This window comes from Suricata suricatta, chromosome 9, assembly GCF_006229205.1.
Source record: "Suricata suricatta isolate VVHF042 chromosome 9, meerkat_22Aug2017_6uvM2_HiC, whole genome shotgun sequence".
Classification (NCBI taxonomy): Eukaryota; Metazoa; Chordata; class Mammalia; order Carnivora; family Herpestidae; genus Suricata; species Suricata suricatta.
The window spans coordinates 28,859,692-28,885,370 of record NC_043708.1 but is presented as its reverse complement, the minus strand read 5'-3'; the positions used below and the strand labels follow the sequence as shown (position 1 = coordinate 28,885,370).

At 46.2% G+C, this 25,679-nt stretch overlaps 1 protein-coding gene across 7 annotated transcripts in view; it reads left to right on the top strand.

The window, feature by feature from the left end:
• SIPA1L1 (signal induced proliferation associated 1 like 1) overlaps window positions 1-25,262 on the top strand; it is a 365,455-nt gene extending 340,193 nt beyond the window's left edge. For 6 of the 7 annotated variants that reach the window (XM_029952089.1, XM_029952095.1, XM_029952090.1 and 3 more), the window contains 7 exons: window positions 2,141-2,374; window positions 3,130-3,295; window positions 7,829-8,075; window positions 18,919-19,065; window positions 20,336-20,450; window positions 22,628-22,712; window positions 23,311-25,262. In XM_029952089.1, the coding sequence (XP_029807949.1) occupies window positions 2,141-2,374; window positions 3,130-3,295; window positions 7,829-8,075; window positions 18,919-19,065; window positions 20,336-20,450; window positions 22,628-22,712; window positions 23,311-23,454 (1,138 nt within the window). In that variant the 3' untranslated portion in view covers window positions 23,455-25,262. The remainder of the gene's footprint in view (window positions 1-2,140; window positions 2,375-3,129; window positions 3,296-7,828; window positions 8,076-18,918; window positions 19,066-20,335; window positions 20,451-22,627; window positions 22,713-23,310) is intronic. The other variant, XM_029952096.1, reaches the window with a different exon arrangement.
• Window positions 25,263-25,679: the final 417 nt, after the last annotated feature.

Here is a 25,679-nt window from a genome sequence, read left to right as displayed (position 1 = left end):
GCCCCTGTTCTCTCACATTCCTGTTCCTGTGGTACATTTGTCGTAGCGAAGGAGGAGTCCGTACTGACACATCATTATGAAAAGTCTGTACTTTGTTCAGATCAGGACCGTTGGTTTCTGACCAACAACGTGCTGTTGGCAAACGCTCTGAGACCCCATCCTGGTCACTAATCCTTCAAAGATAACGCCCACTGAGCCGGCGTCTTTGGCCTCAGCCCAAACTGGCGTGAGCTCAGCGGGGCTCACGTGGTGTGAACGGAGGGCCTGTGAGAGCAGGGGGAGGGAGGGGTGGAAATTCCACCACCGAAGGGCCTCCCGCTTCTTAGACCACTACGCTCTCAGCCCCAGGTTTAAATTCTGAGTGCTACTGTGTGCGGAGGGAGCAGCCTTGTCCTGATGTCCTCTAGGCTTTAGTTTTGTCATCTTTAACCGAAGTTGAAATACACCCGCGAGGGACAGCTTTTTATTTTTATATTTAGTCACCATGCTGCACATTAATTACATCCCCAGGGCTCTCTCATATGTGGATCTTTATACCTTTTGACCCATTTCCCCCATCCTGCACCCCCACCTGGTGCAATCACCAGTCTGTTCTCTGTATCTGTGAGCTCTTTTTTTTTAGATGTCATACATAAGTGAGATCAGACAGTATTTGTCTGGACTTAATTAGCATTATGTTCTCAAGATCCATTTTATATTGTTGCAAATATATCATTTTATATTATATATTATGGTTGCATAATATTTTATTGTATATGTATACCGTATTTTCTTTATCTATTTATCAGTGGACACTTAGGTTGTTTCCATATCTTGGCTATTGTAAAAAATGTTGCAGTGAACCTGGGAGGCATGTAGATACGTTTGAGTTTGTATTTTCATTTTCTGTGTACAAATACCCAGAGGTGGAATTTCTGGGTCATATAGTAGTTCTATTTTTTTTTTTTTTTCTAATTTTTTGAGGAACCTTCATGCTGTTTTTCGCAGTGGCCGCACAGATTTATATTCCCGCCAACAGTGCACACGGGTTCCATTTGCTCCACTTCCTTTTCAACACCTGTTATTTCTTGTCTTTTTGATAACAGCCATTCTGACAGGTGTGAGGTGGTGTTTCATTGTGGTTTAGATTTGCATTTCCCAGATAATCAGTGAGGTGGAGCATCTTTTCATGTACTTGTTAGCCATCTCTATATCTTCTTTGGGAAAATGTTCATTCAGATTTTATGCCCATTTTTAATCGCATTTTTTTTCATTGAGTTACAGGAGTTCTTTATATATTCTGGATATTAAGCCCTTATCAGAATATGATATGCATTTATTTTATTGGTGGTTTCCTTGGCTGTACAGCTTAATTTGATGTCTTTACCCTTGTTTATTTTTGCTTTTGTTGCCTTTGCTTTTGGTGTCAAATCCATAAACATGGCCAAGGTCGATGTCAAGGAGCTTACCCCCTGTGATTTCCTCTAAGAGTTTTAGGTTTTAGGTCTTAACCTTCATTCTCCCATCCATTTTGAGTTGATTTTTGTATATCATGTAGGATAGTGATCTGTTTTTATTCCATTGAAAGCTTTTTAGAGAATCAGTCTCAATGCCAGATGCCATGGGAAAAGAGACCTCAGTGTGCCCCTTTGGCCTTGGATGTGGGTGTGTGGAGAACTGTATTCCTCCTCCAGTGTGGCGTCCCTTCCTCAGCCCAGACCTAGGGAGGGAGCATCATCAGGAGCCCTGGGTCTGAGGAGGTGAGGCAGACAGCCACCAAGAGCACTAGTCTGTTATTGCCAATTCTCCTGTCCCTTGCCTCTTCCAGGTGTCACCGTAGCAAACCTCAGTGTGCCAGCATGTTGTTTCAAGGCGTCCCTGACAGTCTTCAGTCTTAACTATTTTTACCTTTTAACTTAAAAGTGCAGACTCAGCCCCAGCGACCATGTTTTATTTTCACAGCAGACCTTTAAGTTATAGCGAGAAAACAAGACTGTTTTGGCTAGCCAGCCCATCCCCATTAGTGTTTAACGAAATACTCATTGCTCTTGAACCTGGCCGTCGCCCCTGTCCTGGACGACACCTCCGCAGCCCCCGTGCTGACTCTGGGATGCACGCGTGCACACTGGGGTCGTTTTGTCTCTGTCCTGCTTCTCCTCAGCACCATGAGCTCCCGACACTCTCCCAGCCCCGTTGTCTTCACCAGTGCCAGAAGCTCCCCTAAGGAAGAGCTCCACCCTGCCACCTCACAGCTCCTACCTTCCTCCTCCTCCTCCTCCTCCTCGTCTGGTCCTAGGACTTTCTACCCTCGCCAGGGCGCAACCAGCAAGTACCTGATTGGTTGGAAGAAACCCGAAGGAACCATCAACTCCGTGGGATTCATGGACACAAGAAAGTAAGAAGTGTTTTGCTTCTCTTCCTTGGGTGGTTTGCTTTGAACCTGACAGACAATGGAAAAGGTTGGGGCCATTTCCTACGAGAGAGGAAGCCAGCTGGGGTCCGGGAAGGCATTGGTGTTTGGTAGGGAGATTTTTTTTCTCCTGAAGTAAAACTTGTGTTATTTCCTGCTTCATTCCTTAAATAAGATGTGTGGCAAAACACTGATTTGAGAGTCTTCGATCTCTCGGGAAATAGGAGGTCCAAAGAACAGTCTTCGGGATAATTGACCCTCTGGCACTAAGATGACACTCTGCCTCTGATATTAATCACAGCCTTCCCGTGTAACCTTTAACTGGGCCGGGAGCCACCAGAGAGAGTATTAGAATGGAACTACCCCTGTATACAAAGAACTTTTTGACCAAGAAGTACAGCAAGAGAAAAAAAAAGATAAAAACCCTGAGTGATTCATTCAATTCCGTTGTTTGTGTTAGTACAAAACTTACACTTGACCTGTAGTCTTTTATTAATAAGTCTCGATAATTTGGGCTTAGTGGGGCTAACAGTTGGCCCGTAGAGAAGAGGGATTTATCCATCAGAATTGTTCCTTTTGCGTTTAGAGTGGTGGTGCGTTTCACAGACAGGTCCGTCCCCCAGCAGAGTGACCTCTTCTCTCCTGTACTCCCCACTGACTTACAGCCTCAGGGCCCATCGCCCCTCCCCTCACCCTCTCTTGCCCCCTGGGCTGCTACCCTCTCTTCCCTTTCCTTCCAGGCGTCACCAGAGCGACGGCAATGAGATAGCCCACACCAGGCTGCGTGCCTCAACCAGGGACCTCCGGGCGTCCCCCAAGCCGGCCTCCAAGTCCACCATTGAGGAGGACCTCAAGAAACTCATCGACCTGGAAAGCCCAACTCCAGAGTCGCAGAAGAACTTTAAGGTACAGGACAGAACCCGGGGCAAATGGCAGTTAGAGAGGCCAGATGGGATGGGGCTGCTCGCTGCAGGGGCGCCTTCCTGGAAGGCTGGCATGAGGCCCCTCTTCTGTGGGCCCCCTCTTCACCGAAACCGGCTCACGCTTGGGTGTTCTGTCCCCACCACCATACCTTAGTCTGCCTTTAGATTAAGCTGTCCCTCCTGCCACCAGGGGCACTTAAGCATGCCCCACTCCAGTGCACAAGCCATGCTCCTGATGGAATAGTATTGGCTCAGACATTGCTTCTGAGAACTCTGCAGAGGCACCCGTGGCTCCCTTGTCAGAGTTTGCTCTCAAGGCTTTTGTGCCTTCTGTCAAAGGGCCCCTCTGCTGACAAGTGGCCCCCACAGCAGCCTGCACTCTGGCCTCACTTGTGCCCCTGACCTGCCAGGCAAGCCTGCTGGCTGTATGCCATGTGCTGTTCTGTCACTCGGAGAGACACTCTCTCCACCCCCTTGCTCCCCAAATGCTACCTCTTTGGCCCAGCAAACTAGGTCTGTACCACATACATTCAGAACTTTCTAGACTCTACCTCACGGAGCCTTCTCTGCACTTCCCTCCCAGAACCACGGATGAGAAACACCTTCTCTATTCCCCGCCCTCTTTCCCATCACAGCCCGAGCACATGCTCAGGTGTATGTTTGTGGGTCAGTGGCCAGACCTGTGCATGACCACGTGGGAGGCTTGCTCTGCTCCCCTCAGCTCGGAGGACCACTGAAGCCTCCTTGAGGCTCCAGAAAGCACGCGGTCTCACACGCCCAGTGTCCCGGGCTGCTCGCTTGTTGAGCGGGTCCCAACGTATTTGGCTCTGAGTATAAGGCATTTCTGTTGCGGTGTGTTGTGTGGCCCCTGGAGGTGGGACTCAAAGATCAGGGCAGCAGACTGACATGTTCCGTTCTCTAGGTTCTTATTAAATGACTGGTCGCCTGTTTAAAGTGACTAGAAAGTGTAATTTAAGAACTCTTGACGATTGAAAGTGTAAGCTGCACTGTTTCCCTAAATGCTGCTGTCCGCGGGCTGGGAGCCGAGTGCGGGGGCCGGGTCGCCCCGTCCTCACCCCGCTGGTGTGTGCACACACATACGCGCCTGTGTGCGTGAGTCTTCCCCAAGATAGGGAGATTTACCTCTAAGCTTAAAAATTTGCATTTACAGAAATTAAATGTATTCCAGAGGCCATTCTGGAGTTCTGCTGAGAAACAGATTTATTAACATAAACATTAACATCATAAATCATTTTAAGGAGTTGCCATTCTTGATTTCTGTAATTTGTTTTATAAGCCAGCGCTTAAGACTTCTGACTCATCACCCAGGGTACAAACGGTTTCCTTAGCAACCTTGCAAAAGATAGTGCTTGAAACTTCTTTATCCGTCAGAACCCAAAGAGGTGTATTAAAATGTTTAAGTACCAGTTTCAAACTAAAAATTATTTCAGATTTTCCCTTTGAGGTTAGAGGAAAATAAAACTTGCCCCTAAGGAATCTTTCCTCCAACTCTTTAACTTTTTTTTTTTTTTTCCTGGAGAGGGGCAAACTCCATTCTTTCGATTTACTTATGCAGTAGAAATAATTGAAAGCAAATGTCTGTTTTCCCCTTCTTCCAGTTCTTGGCTTTTACTTCCAAGATGAATTATTTTAACATTCCTAGTTGGAACAGGAGCACGCTTTCCTTGTGCCGTGGCCAGATCACCGTGAGATCCTCTCGCTGGGAAAGGCTGCAGCGGGGGCTGGCAGTGAGGCGGGTTTCCCTCCGCTGTCCTCCTTTTCGGTTTGGGTTCAGGGGAATTTAGCTGAGTAGCTTGGTGTGTCTTCCAAGATTCTCTGCCCGCACGCCCGGGTCTCTGCTGTGTCAGAAAGGCCAGCGTGCTCCTGAGAGAGGTCTTCCAGGCCATGCCTGGCCCAGGGCCCCAAGCCACCGTGTAAGGCGTCAGGGTCCCAATGGTGGCCAGCTTTGGGCTGCGTGATCCTTGGGACCCACTTGGACCACATCAGCTTTCCTGGATAGCAAGCGCTACTTAGGAGCGCTGGTCAGTATCAAATGACAGGGTCACTCCCAGGCATGTGAGGTCTGCTGCAGGACGGGACAGACTCTGCCTGGCAGGCTCTGGCTCTGAGGGAGGTGGCTGCAGAGCTCAAGGAAAGGAAAATGGCAGTGCTCTAACCTTCTAAGAAACTCCGTGATGGATGGAGCTGGGAAAACCTTATTTTCCCCCAGGGCTACGCACAGCAGCAGGTGAACACAGTACAAACCAGTAGCCCTGCTTTGCAGCCAGGAGGACTGGAAAGAGAGAGAGAACAGGAGACTGACCTGGAGCAAGACGCCTTGTTCCTCAGCTTTGAAATAGAGGCCCAGAGTGGATGGGTGGTGGCCAGGTGTTTCTAAAGCTCAGGAATTTGAATAGAAGTATACACATGAAAGCGGAGTGTGTAGAACTGAGAAAGCAGTTTCTCTGATGGGAGGGGTGGGGGTCTCGGGCTCCTGGGTCCCACCTGAACATCTCCTCTCCCCAGTCAGTGATGCAGCGAGGAACCCCTACGGTCCACTGGAGCAGTTTGAAAACCCTCAGCCTTAGGCGCTCTCAGACCCCTTCTGAGTCCGTCTGACTCCATGGTGGTTCTTTCCCAGGGCTGGCGTGCCACCCAGCAAGCACCGTGCAAGGCCAGCAGAGGGCGCTCTTGGAACCAGATAGGTGTGCACACCTACAAGACAGGAATTGAAGAGGGCCGGGGGTGAGGGGAAGACTGCTTTTTAATGGGTGGAAAGCATCAAGGCAGATTGCTTCCTCCCACCGCCTACCCCGCCTCTCGTGAGTGCAGGATGTTGTAACTTTTAATAAAGCATGCTGCTCCAAGGATCCCTTCAAGGTAGCTGTTCACTACCTTGAAGTATATTAATATTTCCCCCAGAAGAGTCTAAAACTAATTCTAGTTCCACCAATTCTGGTGCAAAACCTTCCTGTAAAACCATCAGCGTGGGGATACTCACTGGAAAAGGAAAACCCGTTGCTGAACCCAGAAGTGCTGAGAATGTGTTTGAATGGAGAGATGGGGGTTCTGGTCTGGCATGGTTGGCAGGGCCTTACCTGATAGTCCTAGAAGCTTGCAGACACAGGAGAGATAATCTGGCTTTCGTTTTTAAAATTGTAATCAGCAAGCCGTTCACCTTTGTAATGCCCACTCTTACTTAAAGACCTAGAATTCATCACAGCTGCTTAGTTTTGGCCAGCATATAGATATACACCTTGCATTTAACTCCTCATGAATGTTCAGCAGTGAGCACAGTTTTTACACAGTTGGCTACACCTGGAGCTCGTTTACAGTGCATTTGATTAATAATTTTTTCACATTTATGCAGCACTTGTGCACACCATTTCCTGGGCAGCTTTACACGATTAACCCTTGGTTTGTTGAATGCATGTTAGACGCAGAGCACAGGAAAGCACCTGAGTGTCCGCTCTTTTCTCGGCGTCCTAAAAGACGCGGCTGTGTCATCCCTCTGCCCCTTCAGAGTGTCATGGAAAGCCCCGCAGAGGCTTTCTGCCAGCTGTGACTCAGCACTCCGACCCCCTTCTCACCTGCCCTCCCTGCCAGAGTGAGCTCTAGTCTGAGAGCTGCAGAGTAAGTGGAGCTTTATTGCTGACAGACCAGAGACTGTTGGCTCTCACACCGGATATTTAAACACTGTTAATGTAGCTGTTGTTTCTCAATGAAAGAGATTCTCAGAAGTGCACTTTTTGCAGAAGAATCTCAAGTAAAATCAAATCTGGTGACAAAGGCAAAAGACCTCAGTAAGAGATAACAGCTCTCTGGAACATTAGCCATTTACATATAACTATATAAATATTTGTCAGTAAGATGGCTTCCCTATTTTAATTTCATGAGTAGGAATCCATCCTAAAAAATAATCCCTAAAACTCATTAAATGTATTAGTGATGGATGTTTATCAAGAGGCACCTACTCGATGCTGATGATGGTCCAATGCTCCACTGCCCAGCAAACATGGCACCAGCTGCTGTGCTTCTGGGGACACCCTCCTAGCACTGTGGCTGTTCCCCTGGGGACCACGATGTCACCTAATACCACTGGCAAACACTCCAGTCCAGTGTTTTCTTGTAATAATCCTGGAGATATCAGGCTCAGATTTGGTCAGTGGCTCAGGGTTCAAATAAAACTCACATCTTCCTGGTCATCATCTTGCTCTTACCATGACACAGTCCCGGTGAATCTGCTTAATCTCCTGGCTGGATTCTGTGCTGAGCACCAGTAGGCTGCAGGCCGCGTGCTGGGCCTTCAGGATACGATGGCCAGGAACTCCCATCTTAGCTCTGAAGGAGGTAGACAGAGATGGTGGAGCTGGAGGCTTCCTTGCCACGCTCCAGGATTTAAAGGGGGAGGTGGGGTCTGAGGGCAGTGATTTCGTCAGCCCACCTGTCCCCAGCCCAAGACTTGGGTGTGCGATCCAAGAAATTGACTTCCTGTTGTCTTGACACTGTTTTTCAGTTCCACGCGCTCTCCTCTCCTCAGTCTCCTTTTCCTACCACACCCACCTCAAGGCGGGCTCTGCACCGGACGCTGTCGGACGAGAGCATTTACAGTGGGCAGAGGGAGCACTTTTTCACCTCAAGGGCGTCGCTTCTGGACCAAGCCCTGCCCAACGACGTCCTCTTCAGTAGCACGTACCCTTCTCTTCCCAAGTCTCTTCCGTTGCGGAGGCCTTCTTACACCTTGGGAATGAAGTCGTTGCATGGTAAGTGTGTTTTCCTGCTGCGGCCCCGCAGCCCTGCAGAGGGAGGCGAGTCCCCAGAAGGAGGGGCCGTTCCCTGGGCTCAGAGAGTAGGAGCTGGAGGAAGTCCCGCTTGCATGCTCACGTTCTCTGCTAGCCACCCTTCCCTCAGGCAGCCTCTCCCCTGGGATCCCAGCCCGCAGGGGACCGACGGTCAGCCTCACCCAACCGTGAGTATCATCTGGGAGGCTTGGTTTGTTTTTGTTCTTACTGAAGTGTAACTGGCATGTGACGTTATATTAGTTTCAGGTGTATAACAATGATTAGATGTTTGTATATATGATGAAATGATCACCACAGGTAAGATCTGCCACCATGCATAGTTGCAAAGTTATTTTTTCTTTCAATAGGGGCTTTTAACGGTACTCTTAGCAGCTTCCAAATATGCAGTAAATAGTAACTGAGCAGTTCATTGCAGGAAACCCCGTGACTTATTTGTCCTTCTCTTTATGTCAGTAGCATAATGCCCTCAAGGCCCATCCATGTTGTTGCAAATGGGAAGATTTCATTTTTAAGGCTAATAGTCCTGTGTGTGCGTGTGTGTGTGTGTGTGTCCCATTCATCCATCAATAGACACTCAGGTGTCCATTATAGCTACTGTTCCCATCTTCGCTATTATAAATAATGCTGCAGTGAACTTGGGGGTACAATATATTTTTTCAAGTTAGAGTTTCCATTTTCTTCAGATGAATACCCAGGGTGGAATTTCTGGATCATATGGTAGTTGGATCATACTGTCTCTGTTTTGGGGACCCTCCATACTGTTTTCCGTAGTGGCAGCACCAGTTTACATTCACACCCACAGTGCACAAGGATTCTTTTTCCTCCACTCCCTCGCCAACACTTGTATCTTCCCTTTTTGATAATAGACATTCTAACAGTTGAGAAGTGATCTCTCCTTTTGGTCATGATTTGCATCTCCCTAATTAATGATGTTGAGCATCTATTCATTTACCTGTTGGCCATCTGTATGTCATCTTGGGAAAAATGGCTATTCACACTCTCTGCCCATTTTTTAATTAGATTGTCTTTTGGCTGTTGAGTTGTAAGAATTCTTTCTATATTATGGATATTACCCCCTTATCAGATATGAATTGCAAATATTTTCTCTCATTCCATAGGCTGCCTTTTCATTTTGTTAATAACTTTGCTGTGCAGAAACTTTTCAGTTTACATGTAGTCCACTTGCTTGTTCTTGCTAACCTTTGCTTTTGGTGTCAAATTCAAAAAGTCATTATCAAAACTGATGTCAGGGAGCTTACTGAAGCAAACATTCTGCAAGTTTTATGGTTTCGGGTCTTCGAATCACATCTTTAATCCATAATGCATTAGCTTTTATATTGGTGTAAGATTGTGCTCTGGTTTCATTCTTTTGCATGTAGCTGCCCAGTTTTCCCAGCACCATTTATTAAAGACCATCCTTTCCCTATTGAAAATTCTTCGCTCCTTTGTCATAAATTAATAGACTGCGTGTGTTTATTTCTGAGCTCTCTGTTCCTTTGATGTATCTGTTTTTAATGCCAAAACATACTGTTTTGATTTCTATAGCTTTGTAATATAGTTTGAAATCGGGGCTCATGATGCCTCCAGCTTTGTTTTTTCCAAGATTGCTTTGGCTGTTCAGAGTTTTTTGTAATTACATACATTTTGGGGATTGTTCATTCTACTTTTGTGAAAAATGCCATTAAAATACTGATAGGGATTTCACATTGAATCTATAGATTGCTTGGGGTAGTACGGACATTTTTAACAATATTATGAGCACAGAGTACCTTCTATCCATTTATTTGTGTCTTCAGTTTCTTTCATCGGTGTCTTCTAGTTTACAGTGTACAGGTCTTTTACCTCTTTGGTTAAAGTTATTCCTGGGGTTATTTTATTCCTTCCTTTATTTTATTATTGATATTAGTGTATAGAAATGCAACAGATTTTTGTGAATTGATTTGGGATCTTGCAACTTAACTGAATTCCTTTATTAATTCCTAAGAGTTTCTTCGAGTTTTTAGGGTTCTCTAATATAATATGCCATTTGCAAATAGTAAATTTTACTTCATATTTGGATTCTTTTATTTCCTGTTTAAGGCTCTGGCTAGGACTTCTATTACTTTATCAGAGTGCTAAGAGTGTGCATCCTTGTCTTCTTCCTGACTTTAAAGGAAAAGCTTTCAGCTTTTCACCATTGAGTATGATGTCAGCTATGGACTGGTCATGTATGGCCTTTATTATGTTAACATACATCCCCTTTATACACACTTTTTGAGAGTGTTATCGTAAATCGATGTTGATTTTTGTCAGATGCTTTTTCTGCACCTCTTGATGATTATATGATTTTTATCCTTCATTTTGTCAATGTTATATATCACATTGATATGTGGATGTTGAACCATCCTTACATTCCCCAAGGTAAATCCCCCTTGATCATAGTGTATGGTCCTTTTAATGGATCACTGAATTCGGTCTGCTAATATCTTGTTTAGGATTTTTGTATCTGTGTTCATCAGGGATATTGGCCTATGATTGTTTTCTTATGGTGTTGCTATCTAATTGTGGTACCTGGGTAATGCTGGCCTCATAAAATGGGTTTGGATGTATTTCTTTTGCTGCTGCCTTTTTTTTTTTTTTTTTTAAGAGCTTTAGAAGGATTAATTCTTCTTTGAATGTTTGGTAGAATTCACCAGTAAAGTCTTCTGTTTGTGGGGTTTTGTTTGGATCAGTAAACACAAACCTCCCAACCATCTCTTTACTAGTAATGGGTCTGCTCAGATTTTCTGTTTCTTCATGGTTCAGTCTTCATGCCTTCTTAGCATAGCAGGTGGCACTCAGTTCTCATCTTCATGATTGGTTGTGTGTTTATGGGGATTATGCATTTTGTCTAGGTTGTGCAATTTGTTGGTGTATAATTGTTTGTAGTAGTCTCTTAACATCCTCTTTCTTTCTCTGGTATCGGTTGTAATGTCTCTTCTTTCATTTCTGATTTTGAGGCTTCTCTTTCTTCTTGTTGAGTCTAGTTAAAGGTTTGTTGATTTTATATTTTGTTTGGGGTTTTTTAAATTTGTTTCATTTATTTCCACACTGATCTGTTACTGCCTTCCTTTTACTAACTTTGGGCCTAGTTCCTTCAGTTGTAAAGTTAGGTTGTTGATTTGAGATGTTTACTGATGCAGGCATTTGTCACTATGGACTTCCTTCTTAGAACTGCTTTTGCTGCATCCCATAAGCTTTGGTAGGTTGTATTTTCAGTTTCATTCTTCTGAAAGTATTTCTTGATATCTTATTGTGTTGTTTCCTTGACCCATTGGTTGGTCAGTACCGTGTTATTTAGTCTCCATGTATTTGTGAATTTTCCTTTTAAAGTCCTTTTTGTCTGATAGCAGGATAACTACACCAGTTTTCTTTTGGTTTCCATTTGCATGGAATATCTGTGGTCATTCCTTCCCTTTCAGTCTGAGTCCTTATTTGTGAAGTAAGAAGTGTATAGGTGTATATAGAAGTATATAGAGGGGTTGTGGGTTTTTTTTTTAAGCCATTCAGCCACCCTGTATATTTTTAATTGTAGAAATTTAAAATGATGATTGATAAGTCTATACTCTTTACTGTTTTGGAATTCCTCTTTGTTCCTTTCTTCTTCAGCTCTCTTCCTTTGTGGTTTAATGACTTTATGTAGTGGTATACTAAGATTCTTTTCCCTATCTACTGTAGGTTTTTCCTTTGGGGTCACCAGGAGGTTTTCATATAACAACTTATGAACTCAAAAGTAAAGTGTTGTGAAAATAATAACTTTAGAATACTTTTAAACTTAAGTTCTACATTTTTACTCCCCCTCCCAACATTTTGTTTTTGATGTCACAGTTTACACCTTTTTTATCTTGTTGACCCTTGAGCAATAAGGAGATATGAGGCGTCAACCCCCTGTACAGTCAGAAATCTGTGTAGAACTATTGACTTCTCCAAAATATAACCATTAATAGCCTACTGTTGATTGGATGCCTCACCAATAACATAGTCATTTGAAAATACTTTGTATGTATATGTACTCTGTTCTTACAATAAAGTAAGCTGAGGAAAATATTGAAAATTATAAGAAGCAACAGTATGATTGATATGACAGCCTAGCCTATATGTTATAGCAGAAAGTATTAGTCATATTTATAGTACAGTTTTAGAAACATTGTTACATTTAAAAAAAAACACCTCCAATAGACTGTTATGCAGTTTTCTCCTAATTACGAGTGAGAGGCATACTTTATGGTAATGTGATTCTTTGGAAGCAAAATTATAGAACAGGAAGAAAACTAAAATATTATTACTTTTATTTTAAACATCACTCACCTTATTCCTGTGTGAGGACAGGCTGTTCACTTTCATAGGAGACTTGCACATTGCAGGAGGAGTATTTCAGCGATGATGACGATGACACACAGGCGTCTCCTACAGTTCTTCCTGTACATGAAAACACCTAGATACACAACAGCAAGTTTAGTCACTGTATGGCCTGATGCTTACTTACTGTTTGTTAAGTGGAAGTGGATCATAAAAGTTTTCACACCATCTTCACGTTGAGTAGGCCGAGGAAAGGGAGAAAGACGAGGGGTTGGCCGTGCTGTCCGAGGGTTGGCAGAGGTGGAAACAGGTGGGAGAGGCAGACACACTCCATGTAACTCTATGGAAATACACTGTAATTTCTGACTTTTTGGCTTTTTCATTTCCCTGAATATGTTTCCATACAGTAATGATGTTCCACTAGCTTCCTTTCAGCGTCCATATCACAGGTTCGTGTTATAAAAGAAGTCAAAAGTTCTGAATAATCCAAACTCTTCTACGTCTTATTCCTCGTCATCTGGCACTGGTTTGGAAGCACTCCTCTCCATCCAGTCATCTTCTGTTAACGCCTCTGGTGTGGTGTCTGTTAGCCCTTGGCTTTCTCCAAGATCTACATCTTGAAACGCTTCACCTCTTGCTTTTTTCCCCCCCCACCCATAGTCTTTTTCATGATTTCCTTGATTGGCTCTATCATAAATCCCGTGATGTTATGCACAACATCTGGATGGTTTTCTTGAGCAGGAAGTTATTATTTTGGGCTTGATGGTTCTCACAGCCTTTTCTGTAACCATGATTTTCATGGTGTTTGCTCTATCACGGTTCTCTTCCATAGTGTGGTCTTAGAGGTGCTTAGGACTCTACGATCTAGAGACTGAATTAGAGATGTGTTTTGGGAGCAAGTAGACCAACCCGTTTGGTGTTGAACTCATGGGGTTCCCCAGGGCCATTGTCCAATATCAATGAACTTTAAAAGGCAGTTCCTCAAGGGCAAGGTACTTCCTGACTTCAGGGACAATGCATTGCTGGAACCAACCCAGAAAAAGGGTCCTCATGGTCCAGGCCTTGTACAACCCAAAGACTGGAACCTGGTATTGTTTCCCTTCAGGGCTCAGAGGTTAGTGGGTTTATAGAGAAGAGCAGCCCTGATCCTGACCTGAACTGCATTTGCATAAAACAGCATGGTAGTCCATCCCTTCCTGCCTTAAATCCTGCTGTGCCCTGGAGAAAATAGGAGGTGTCTCTTGTGGCATTTTATTGCTAGAACAGAGCATTTTTGACTGCATTAAAACCCTGTTTGGGCAGCTATCCTTTCTCAGTGATTTTCTTAATGGCATCTGGGAACTCAGCTGCTGTCTCTTGGTTGGCGGAACTGCCCTTCCTGTTACCTTGAACATTTGTAAAACCAAACCTCTTCCTAAAATTATCAAACCATCCTTTGCTGGCATTAAATTCTACAGCTTTAAATCTTTCACCTTCCTTTTGCTTTGAATTGTCATATAATGACTTTATTTTTTTTTGTGAATGCTATTGGAGTCTGCAGGAATGCCTTTCTTATTAGCAGTTCTGTACCCACATAAGAGCTGCATTTTCAGTAAGAGATAAAAAGATATGTCACAAAAAAGTACAGGCTTTTGTGCCGCCTGGCACAGCTGCAGCATCGGCTTCATGAATCTCTTCTTTTTTCACAATGGTCCTTAGGCAAGATCCATTTACCTCAAAATGGCAGGCGGCTACAGCTGCAGATCTCAGTCTAGGATGCATATGAAGCAGTTCAACGTTTTTGTGGAACTTCGTGTCTTTCTGCTTTGGGGAACCCTTTCAGCATCACTAGTAGCACTCCGAATGGGTGCCCTGGTGTTAGTCAAGGTTCAGGGTATTGCACTAAACACAATGAAAAGTGTAGGAGAACGGAGATCACTTCTTTGTGTGATGCCCAGTTCACTGGAGAGATGAACTGCCCATGCGGAAGTGATTAGCCTCACGTCCATCTTAAGTGGATACTTTCAACACTGGGCCTCACTGCAGTAGCCACAGGAAGTGGCTACAAAATCACTGCAAGTAGCATACAGTATGCACTCTAGTTAATTTTGTGAGTTAGGATTAATACTGCATCTTTGTTCATATTTCATCTGTGAGTGGTGCCATGTACCGTATGTGCAAGTTTTAATAAATTTTAACTTTTTATAATACATAGTTTATGCATTCATGACATTTTTTTATATTTCTAAGCCATTTGGTTTGTCTGCAAATTTTTCAAACTGTTGTAAATCTCCAAAATTTTTTCCAAAATATTTATAGAAAAACATCCACAAAGAACCATGTGGTTCAAGCCTGTGTTGTTCAAGGATCAACCATAAAATAGTTATTTCTATTGCTTTTGTCTTTTAACCTTCATACTCGGCTTATAAGTAATTAATTTACTACCACCTTTATTGTTTACCTTTTCCAGTAAGATTTATACTAGAATGTTTTCTTTTACTAATTAGCACTCTTTCTTTTCAGCTTAAAGAACTCTCCTGAGTGTTTCTTGTAAGACCACTCTAGTTGTGCTGAACTTAGTTTTTGTCTGGAAAACTCTTTACCCCATCTTTAATTCTGAAGGACAGCTTAGTTGGGTAGAGGATTCTTGGTTGGCTGTTTTTTCTTTGAGCATTTTGAGTAGGCCATGCCCCTCCCTTCTGGACTGGAAAAACTTCTGCTGAAGTCGTAATGGGGATTCACTTGTACATAACAAGTCGTTTTTGTCTTTCTGCTTTTAAGATACTCTTCTTGTCTAACTTTGGAGACTTTAATTGTAATGTGTTTTGGTGTGGGTCCCTTCACATTTATCTTATCTGGAACTCTGATCTTCCTGGATCTGGATGGTGGTTTCATTCTGTGGGTTAGGGAAGTTTGTAGCCCCTTTCTCTCTCTTCTGCTGGGACCCCTATATAATGCAAATGGTTGGTCTGCTTGATGTTGCCCTATAGGTCCCTTAAGTGGTTTTCACTTTTTTTTTTTTTTCCTCCATTCTCGCTGCTCTGACTGGGTGAGTTCCATTGCCTTGTCTTCGAATCCACTGACCCTTTCTTCTGCTTCATCTAATCTGCTGTTGAACCCCTTTCATATAGTTTTCAGTTCAATTTTTGTATCCTTTAGCTCTGTGACTTCTATTTAATATTTTCTTACATTTTCTTTTTGTTGAAGTTATCACTGTGTTCATCCATTCTTCTCCCAGTCTTGAAGGAGTGGCCTCATGTGGGAGATGAACTTGCTATCCAACCCTGCCCTCGGTCTTTGTCTCTCTCAAACCTTGGTGATTGTCCAAAGGGCCTATGGATCCCAGGAGCTGGGGGGGGGGGGGGGGGGGGGGGGGGGGGGGGGGGGGGGGGGGGGGGGGGGGTGCCAAAACCAGTGTCCCCAAAGGGGAGGATCTCAGTAGCTCGCAAATATACACAGTCCTTTGGGACCACAAGTGTAAGCCACACTGGCCACCAGAGCCAGGCAATCTCAAAGTGTCACCTTGGGTAGCAGTCATAAAAGTCAGCATACTAGATGAGCATATAAGTTCATTTCTGAGACAGAACAGCAAGCCAGAGGAAGGCAGAGGGCAAGCACAGAGATCGCATCCACTGACCTCCATGCCCCGTGAGCACCTCCATAGGCCCCTAGTTGTGTGGCAAACCTGAAGCCCGCCCCTAGGCCAAAGCTCCAGAACAAGCAAATAAGCATCCATCACAGAAAGACCAGCGTTTGTTTAGGTCTGCTCTCTGTACAGTGCCCCATGGGTGGTAGCCTGTCAAGAACTGTCCCTCCAATTGTTTCAGTCCTAGGGGACCCGGGAATGCAAGCTCCCCTGGCCCCCAGAGCCAGGAGAGCAAAGGGCATCCCTGGATGGCAGCCATAAAAACTGGGACTCCAGATGCATATAAGAACCCCGTCCTGGCATGCTTGGTAAGAAGTACAGATTTCCAGACCTTACCCAAGACCTGCTGAATTTCCATTTTAATACAAAAGTATAGTTTGGGCATTATATTTTTACCAAGCTTCCAGCTGCTTATTCTGACTGGGCAGATTTGGCTAACATTACATTATTTTTTGGAGACTTGTATCCACTGGCTCCCTCCAGCCACCTTAGGAACCAGACTTGCCATTGTTCTGTCTTTCCTTGCCTGTGAGGGTACTGCTGGTGGTGTCCACCAGTCATTGTTGGGTCATTCATGTGGTGAACAAGCAAGTCTAGGGAAAGATGTAGCATTGATGCCAGGCATCTCCACAACTCTTGCCTTCAGTTCATAAGTAACTTGTTTGCTCCGTGACCAAACTAAATCCCAGTTTTATTAAAGACCATATTCTGGGACTACGGGTTTATGTTTGTCCTTTCTCCTCTCTATCTACCTACATTCCAGGGCTGTGCACCTACCCTGCCTGCTGTGACCCAGCCTAGTAGATGCCTATTCTAGAACCTCTGGTCCTGCCCTTACTCCACAGTCTGCCTCCATCCACACTCACACTTCCTTTCTCTGCTTCTCTGGAGCAGCATTGTCTCTGAATCTCCTGCTTGCCTCGTGCTCTCCCCCGCATCCCGCGTGAGCTCTCAGCCCGCTCCGGTGTGGCCCCTCCAGCACCTCCGCCTTGCTCCCCGCCCCTCTCCACAGTCGCCTTCGCCCTGGTGGCAGTCACTCCAGGGTCATGCCTGCTTCTCTCAGATTCCAGCTGCTCCCTGTCCACCCTCTGACTGCAGCTGAAATCTGGCTTGTCTTTTCTCCATGAGGTCACCCTCCCCATGAACCAAAGTTGACACATGAAGTGACCACTTTTTACCATCTAGACTCTAGGAACAACCTCCTGGTAGTGACCAGATAGCTCCTAACCTGTTCTCCCCTTGTGTCTCTACATTGGGAATCCTCTTCCCTGAATTCAATAACCCCCTTGCGAAGGCGTGTCTGCATGTGTCATGTCAAAGGACACTCTGTCTTCTAGAGCCTAACCTTCTAAGACGGCGACCTGGAAATCACCCACTATCATGATCCAACCCTGAGCACAGGATCTTCTCACTTTCCTGGAAGTCAGCCAGCAGCCCAGGGACCCCCTGCCCTGAACCGAGCAACCTTGTTCGACTAATCCCTCAGCCCTTATTTCAGTGACTGTCACAGACAGGTGTTTGGGCATTGGGGGAGGGACAGCTTCTCTTTTACATATGGAAATTTGGGCACCAGAGGGAAAAGGGCAGAAGGGTTGTGAGTGACACAGAATTGTTCCACCTATTACCCTCGGTGGGAGCAAGTTTAAATGGAGCAGAGCATTTCAGTATTTGCTGATTTCCATTTACTCATAATTTTGCTAATTTTAAGCACATTAATAACTAGCAGCTGCACTTCAGAGCCGTTCTTTATGTAATTTGAAAAGAAAAACAAGCACTAAATATACTCTGGTGTACCAGGCTATCATAATTGGTGAAACTTTTTAACCCTTGTAAACAGGTATTTCTGGAGCCACTTAAGTGATTTCTGCTGAGCTTTTAGCTCTCCTTGGCATGGATTTTAGTGTGACAGTCACATTTTGAGGGTCGCCCTTGTCCCTGCCCCAGCTTTTGCCCCATTGAGAGCATTTACATGTCAGGAGCCCAACAGCCCTCGGGCCCCTCCATTCTCCACCCTGTGAACTTGAGCACTAGTGGCATGCTCTTGGGCGGCACACGGTGCTCACTGTGCCTGCTCCTCCCTGCCCCAGGCCACGCAGAGGTCACTATGATGGCTTCCTATTTGTATTTTAAAATAGTCCCTTCAGAAGCTGCTCAGGCTGTAGGACTGCTGTGATCCTAAACCAGTCCCAAGAGTAGCTCCTGTGTCCTTGGGAAGGGGAGGAATGCCAGCACCAATCCCAGCATCCCCTTCCTGTAGGAACTCCCATCTGGATAACTGAGCACCCTCACAATCTGATTTGGTTCTCACACCACCTTGCAGACACAGCCCCAGGGTTAGGGCCACTGGGGTCCGGGGAGAAGTCTGTCCCTCCCAACGCAGACGAGTCAGAGTCCGGGTCCCAGTCCAGTGAGAACAGCCTCACTGTCCCCTGGAACAAGTACCAACAAGCTTCCCTAGTCTGGCTTCAAAACCCACCTCTCCATCGAAACACACCTCATCGCCCTAGCCTGATTTTTGACGGAAAAAAGAGCGAGACACGGGAGCCATCCTGGGCCACACTGTAGACCGCCAGCTCCCACAAAAGCAGACACATTGCCTCGGCACAAAACTAACTTTTCTGTGCCTCGTGCTCCTAGAAACGAGATAGAGGGAGGTGACGGACTGAAAAAGGAGAGAAGACTGGAGGAAGCTAGTTCCTAGTTCACATCAGCTTTATGACAGCCCCCGGTGGCCTGCTGGGCCAGAAACAGATTTCAGACAACTGACTTACAAGTCTCCTGGGGGAACAGGAACTGGGTAAAGACCTTGAGTGGCTCTCCTACGGGCATGGGAAGTATCTGATCTCTCGCCTCTTCCTGTAGGAGAGTTCTCGGCCTCGGACAGCTCCCTCACTGATGTCCAGGAGACCCGAAGGCCACCGATGCCCGACCCTGGCCTGATGCCCCTACCTGACGCTGCTGCGGATTTGGATTGGTCCAACCTGGTGGATGCTGCCAAGGCCTATGAGGGTGAGTCTGCTGAAGGCCCAAACCGGATAGCACACGACCGGCAGGGCCACACTGGGGTTTGGGTGGCGCGAGGCTCCAGTCTTCCGTCTCTGTCCACTCGGTTTCCTCGAACACACCAACAGCGCACAGACTTGACCGGCACAGCCGGAAACAGTTGAACTCACAGTTACTGAGCACTCAGTAGGGGTGTGCGTTAGGTGATTTAATCAGGAGGAGCCTGCCGTTTTCTCCACAGAGGAAGTCACAGCATGATGCCTCCCCTCCCAGCACATGGGAGGGGCAGGAGTGGGGGGAATCCCAGCTGTCACTTGACTGAGAAGATCACACGTCCAGAGTCTACCTGCATCATGATGACATCACTGCAAAGTGCATGGTTGGATCTGTTAGGACACTTGGCCCATCCCTGACTCAGACACACATTGGGTACACTCCCTGTGTGCTGCTTGTTAACCTCTGCGGACTCTGGTAGCACATTTCCGGTGACTAAATGTAATGCTGTCTGTGTATGTGGACAGAAATTGTTCAAGGCCTGTTTTGAATAGATAGACTTCACTCTATGTTCATCAGTTTCAATTCTCTGGAAATCTTTATAAAACAGTGATAGCAGATGAGTGGTTTGGACTTGTTTTTACTGCTCTTGAAGAATTGAACATGGCTAGTCAGTCAAGCTACAGTTTTCAGGAAGAATTGATTAGGCCACAGAATTCAGAAGTCCGGCAGCCCTGGGGTAGCCCACAGGGCATCCGTCCCCACCTTAGCTGATGGGACTTCTCCAGTACTGACTCGATTTTAGCCTTCAATTTGTTGGTCACTCTCTTTCATTTTCTCAGCTCAAGTTTTAGGTTTGGTATATTTTGGAACACATATGGTTGGCCTTTGGTTAAAGCCCACCATGATAGCCAGGTATCTTGTGGAAAAGAGACTTCTAGAAGTATATTTTATATCCCCACCTGGTGGAAAGCCTCGGTCTGGAATATTGGCGCAATGCCCGTTTCCAGGGAAACATTTCACAGAATGCTACTCTGATGAGTAAGAAAAGGAGGACTAAAAATTGACTCACCAGTAATTTTCAAAGAGAACTTACAATGCTACTATCCTCTTGCTGCTTACACAGTAACTGTTTCCTACATGGGTCAGGAGATAAGGTTTTGGACGCATCCCCACACACGGATTAGCTTTGACCTTCTGTGTAGGCCACTTGTTGACGTTTGATAGATAGGACGCAGGATGTGGCTCCAAAACCCTGAATGGCTCCTTCTCCCCCTTCCAGTCCAGAGAGCCTCCTTCTTTGCTGCTGCTGATGAAAATCTCCGCCCCTTGAGTGCCGCGTCCAACAGTGACCAGCTGGAGGAGCAGGCTCTGGCCCAGATGAAGTCTTACAGCAGGTCGGTCACCCGGTGACAAGGTCGCTGCCCAGCACCGCGTGTCACCTCTTCCAGTGACAGCAGGTGTGAGGAAGAAGAGACGGAGGCCACAGGGCCTAGCTGATTGAAGTTCGTCAGTACAGTGCCAGGCTCTTCACATTTTAGGAGGCTTTGCAACTGAATACTGTAAACACAATTAAACTGTCCTGGGTGACTTAGAATCATGAATAGTCATTGTTTGACATCATAATACATGTGTGCCCTCAGGGCTTACCAGGTAAGGTAAGAAGCATTTGCCTTGTGTCCTTGAGCCTGGTTTTGGACAATTTCTCCCTCTGCTCCCTCCTGCTTGTGAATGTGGCAGCATCTTAGCAGCTCCCGGTGGGCAGTTGCGGATCTGCATTAGGTCTGGGTCACCAGGGTGATTAAGAGAGATTAGATACAGAATGAAAAGCAAGCAGTGACTGAGGCCTTGAGGTTTTAAGAGTTAGGACTGGGGATCTTGACTTCGTTTTAGCTGTGCAGAGGCAGAGAGACGTCCATTCTCCCCTGCTGCAAGTGGTGAGGATGCTGGTTACATACATCATATTACAGATACTAAAGCATCCCACGGGCTGCAGGGGAACACGTAGTAGGCGCTCCTGGACACCGAATAATTTCATCAATTTGAAAGCTCCCTTTACAACCTTTTGAGGGCAGTTAAGCCTCTAGGTATCTATAAAACTTGGTCAGAAACAGACAGAAGGAAAAGGGAGGTTGGCATAGGTTATGCAGACAGCCTGTGGGACTTGTTCCATAAGAATCCTCGAGCAAGTCTGCAAGGAAATGCCTTTCAGGAAGAGAGCAAACGAATAATGGGTTGTTGGTCAAGAGTATGATGGATGCCACATTCTCTCTTCGGAGAGCGGCAGTTAGCTCGGCTCTCGAGAATTAAAAACAAAAAACACCACCACCACCAAAACACTGAGGGTGGGGCCCCCTCCAACACGGAGAAGTCTGAGTGAACAAGTCCATTTTCCTAAGAAAAGATTATTGAGCAACTAGTTCTCAAGTCTTTGTAGAATCCTAAGATGAGGGTGATGGTTGGCACTTTTTGTTCAGTAAACAAATGAAGGTAAATGTGTTTCTGAAAAGTCAAGGCGTACACAGACACAGAAGTCGCTTTGAAAACCTTCACAAGTCAAGATAGGTTGCTAAGAGTCTTCAGTGGTCATCCTGCGTCTTTAAAAGTTTGCAGATTCTTATTTGTGTCCAGCCTGGTCACACCTATGCCACTGTGAGCTTTGCCTTTTGGGCTTGTGGATCTAGAATTAGATCTAGAAGTAGCAGAAGACATCAACACAGTTCAAGACTGCCTTTTCTTGATTCCAAAACTTTGGTCTGTCTGTACCTTCCCTTTCCCAGAAAAAGGCATCAGGTCCTTGGTTATGGGACGCAGAGGTGGCCTATCTGGCTGGCGCTCATGGAAACTCCACAGCTTGAATTCAGCCAGACAGGAGCCAGACAGTACCATTGACAAGGGTCGTAAGCCCTTGCCCAGCCATCTCCTCCTCTAGCTCACTGGTTTTTCCCGTACCCCACTGGCCTGGCATTGCTAGCACTTAGGTAAATTGGGAGGAAGAAAATTACAGGCCTAGTTTGCTCATCATAATAGCCAAGGAGACACTAAGGTTGGACGGACAAGCTTTTGAAACCTGTGGTCTTATGTTTTAAATATTTTAAGATATTTAGAGAAGCTTTGGAGACAGGAGCACAGTAACTTAGCTGCAGCCGGTGAGTCCCCAGACGGACGGGGAACTGGAGACCTAGCTCTCCTGAGACAGAGCTGACCTCCGTCCCCCTGCACACAGAGGAGTGGCTCTCTTCCCCTCAGAGTCCCCTAGAGAGAGCAGGGAGCGCCACACTGCTGACAGCCGTGTCTGCCAGAAAGTACTCTCCTGCTGCCGAAGAGACCATTTTTCACTGACTGTCCCTATGCTTTTATCATGAAGAGACCACACCTTTAACAAAGGAAGCGACTGATCAGCTGTCTTTACCCTTGGATCATATATGTATTTTGTCAAGATTACCATCCACCTTTTTAAAGTGAAAATGCTCATTGGGTTACTCTGAGTAACTGGACATTAAAAAAGGCCTCATTAAGAAATACCAGCCAGGGTGGCTTCTGCCAACACACATCTTTTGTTTCTTGTCCCCAGCAGTAAAGATTCCTCTCCTACTCTGGCTTCAAAAGTGGACCAGCTGGAAGGTATGCTGAAGATGCTCCGGGAAGATCTAAAGAAGGTAAACACGTTCTCAGAGCTCCCCTTCCGTGCAAATTGTGCTTGAACAAATGCCCTTCCCAAGTCGTGCTAGTGAACTAACACGCGGGTGTGTCCCGCTTCCTTGGGACACGCGTCCCGCAGGCCGCCCAGAGCCCAGTCCCCACTGACTCGCCACGCGAGAGAAGGGCCTGCGCGGTCACAGGTGCACGGCAGCGGCTCCTGTGTTGTGCGGCCCGCTGAGCCCGCTCCGGGCCTCCCCACCCTGTCTCAGGGGTCAGTAGCCCAGACCCACGCGTCCCATTGTTAGTTGGGCTTTCTCACCAAGTGAACTGTTGTCTGGTTGCTTGAGTGGCTTTCACTGTATTAGGCTGACAGCCACCAACAGTCCATAAGGTAGGACAGCCCTTGAAGCTGCTAAGGTACATGTGAATGTGCGTGCGTTCCAAGACAACCCGCCGTGCATGGCGGAAGGCCAGCGCCGTGGCTGAGGAGGTCTAGTACCAGGCCCCGTTCACACGGTTAGCACATGGTTAGGATGAAGAACAGAAACGGGTGAAGGGTACAGACAGACCCCTGCCCGCCTGTCCCAGCCCTCTTCTCCTCTCCTCTCCTCCCAGGAGAAAGAAGACAAAGCCCACCTGCAGGCGGAGGTCCAGCACCTGCGGGAGGACAACCTGCGGCTGCAGGAGGAGTCCCAGAACGCCTCGGACAAGCTGAAGAAGTTCACCGAGTGGGTCTTCAACACCATAGACATGAGCTAGGGCAGGCCGAGGGGGCGGGAGTGTGGGGCTCGCGGGCGCCCCCGTGAGGCCTGGCAGTCCCGGGGCCGCGCCACCGACCGCGGTCTCCGCACCCCCCCCCCCACTCCCGCCCCTCCTGGGGAGCACACAACTGCAGATCAACAATCATTATCTGCCTTTTGTAGAAAAGAAAAACAAAAAAAGTAAATAAAAATTTTAAAAAGTAAAATAAAAGTTTAACTGCTGAAATGTGAATGTCTATTTTTTTGCACAATATATCTGTTATGTATTTAAAAAAAAAAGTGGACCTAGGCCGTCCTGGCCCATCTGCCTCTATTTCCATTAGCTCTGATCTATTTCAGGTCACCCAAGCTTTCCCTCCTTATCCTGACAAATGTCATTGCTCCTAAGAAAATAAAGTTTTTAAAGGTTGTCTGTTTGGGGAGGGGGATTTCCTTACCTCTGTTTCTAAAATGTCTGGGGAGGAAGGTGGTTTAAGAAAACGCCTGCCTCCCCAGAACGGCCTGTGCATGAACTGGTGCCCTTGACCCTATCCAACCCGCTGCCAGCAGGTCAGGGTTACTGCCAGGTGCACCGGAGACCCAGCGCAGGCCACGCCCCCTTCCTGTCCTGCATCGTGACGTCACTCCTGCCCCCGCCTTCTGCCTTCCTTTCCCTGGGCAGATAGGCCCAGGCGTGGGCTCCTCAGAGCCCGACCCCTTTTTGTCTGGTGTGAGTGAGTCCCACCAGGTTGGGACTCCACCTCTCCACGGCTTCCCGGCTCCAAACATTCATTGGTTTCAGAATTCCTCCAGACTAATAGCTTAACTCGTATGCATTTTGGTCCAAAGTACAGCTTTTGTTTGAGGTGTTTAAAGATGAAAATGTGGCAAAATTGGATTTTTGGTGCCCTCAAAATGACCGTGTTAACTAATCAGTCCTCTCCAAAGCAAGATTTCACCCGTATTTCTAACTAGGGAAAGCGAGTATTCAAGTGCTTCCCTTTTGCTTGTCAGGAGCAGCCACCTTCCTAACAATGGGCTTTGAAATCTGCATGTCCCAGTGTGCGATTTAAGCACGGCCTTTGCTGAATCCCTTGGTGGCCCAAGGACTCCACCGCAGAAATGACTGATGTGCTTTTTTTCCTGTCCAGTGATCCAGCCTCTCCGGGGCCTCTGGTCATTGTTCCAAGGCTCCCAGTCCTGCGGACAGACACACTGGGCCCACCAGTGTTGGGGAACCCGGGGAGCCCCTGGTGGCCTTGTTTCTTGCCTTCATAAAATGTCACTAAGCTGACACCTGTGTCCCTTCAGTGGCAACTGTGATCTAGGGAGAGTTCTGCATTTTAGTGCCCTCTGCTTGGAAGCTCCCTGCCCCAAGTGACCTCCGGCTCCTCCCTCCATCCCTGACGGAAATGGGATGGATTTTCTCTCTTCTCCCCCCCCCCCCCCCCCCAGACTTTTATGCTAGTTTCATTCATGATTGTGGGTTTTCTATGGGATTTTTTTTTTCCTGGTGACATTTCCATCATGGAAAATAGGAAGATTTCGGAGTGCTTTGTAAAGATCTCAGTTGTCTCTTTTCCTCTCTGACTTGTATGAAGGAGATTGTTACATTGCCTGATCATCTCTTTGTAAATGAGAACTATGGCGAACGCCCAAGCATTCTGAAGTCTTGCTTATTCTGAGTTTTTATTTTGTCTTTTCATTTGTTTGGGAACTTGGGGCAAGCTATTTATTAGAGTTTTGCAACAGAGTTCTTGTTTGAAGCCTTTAAAGACTACTTGTAAAATTCAAACAATAAAATTCATTTTAAATGCTCTTTTAAAATGTCTTGGTATTATTGCATGAGGTTTTGTTTGAAAGGCCACCCGGTAACTCAGTGACCCGCCCTGCAACCAATTTTTTCATCAGGCTCCACTAGCACTAAAGGATGATTCTCCGAAGTTTCTGTCCCTCTGATAACCTTTTTTATTCTCTGTTCACATGTCCTTAGAGAATTCCTAATATGGCTTTTCTGCCTATACTTTAATATTTGCAGAGCACTTTCTAATTAGTTCCCTCTTCGTTATCCATGTGTGGATTTTCCATGACAACACTGTCCTTCCCGAGACCAGCACATTTTTGGACTGCCTCTGCCGTGTCACCCGAATCTGTGTTAGATGATGTGTGCTCAGGGAATACAAATGCCTGTTAATATTAGGCCGTACGAAATATAATTAGAAAAGTTAATCTACTGAAAAAATC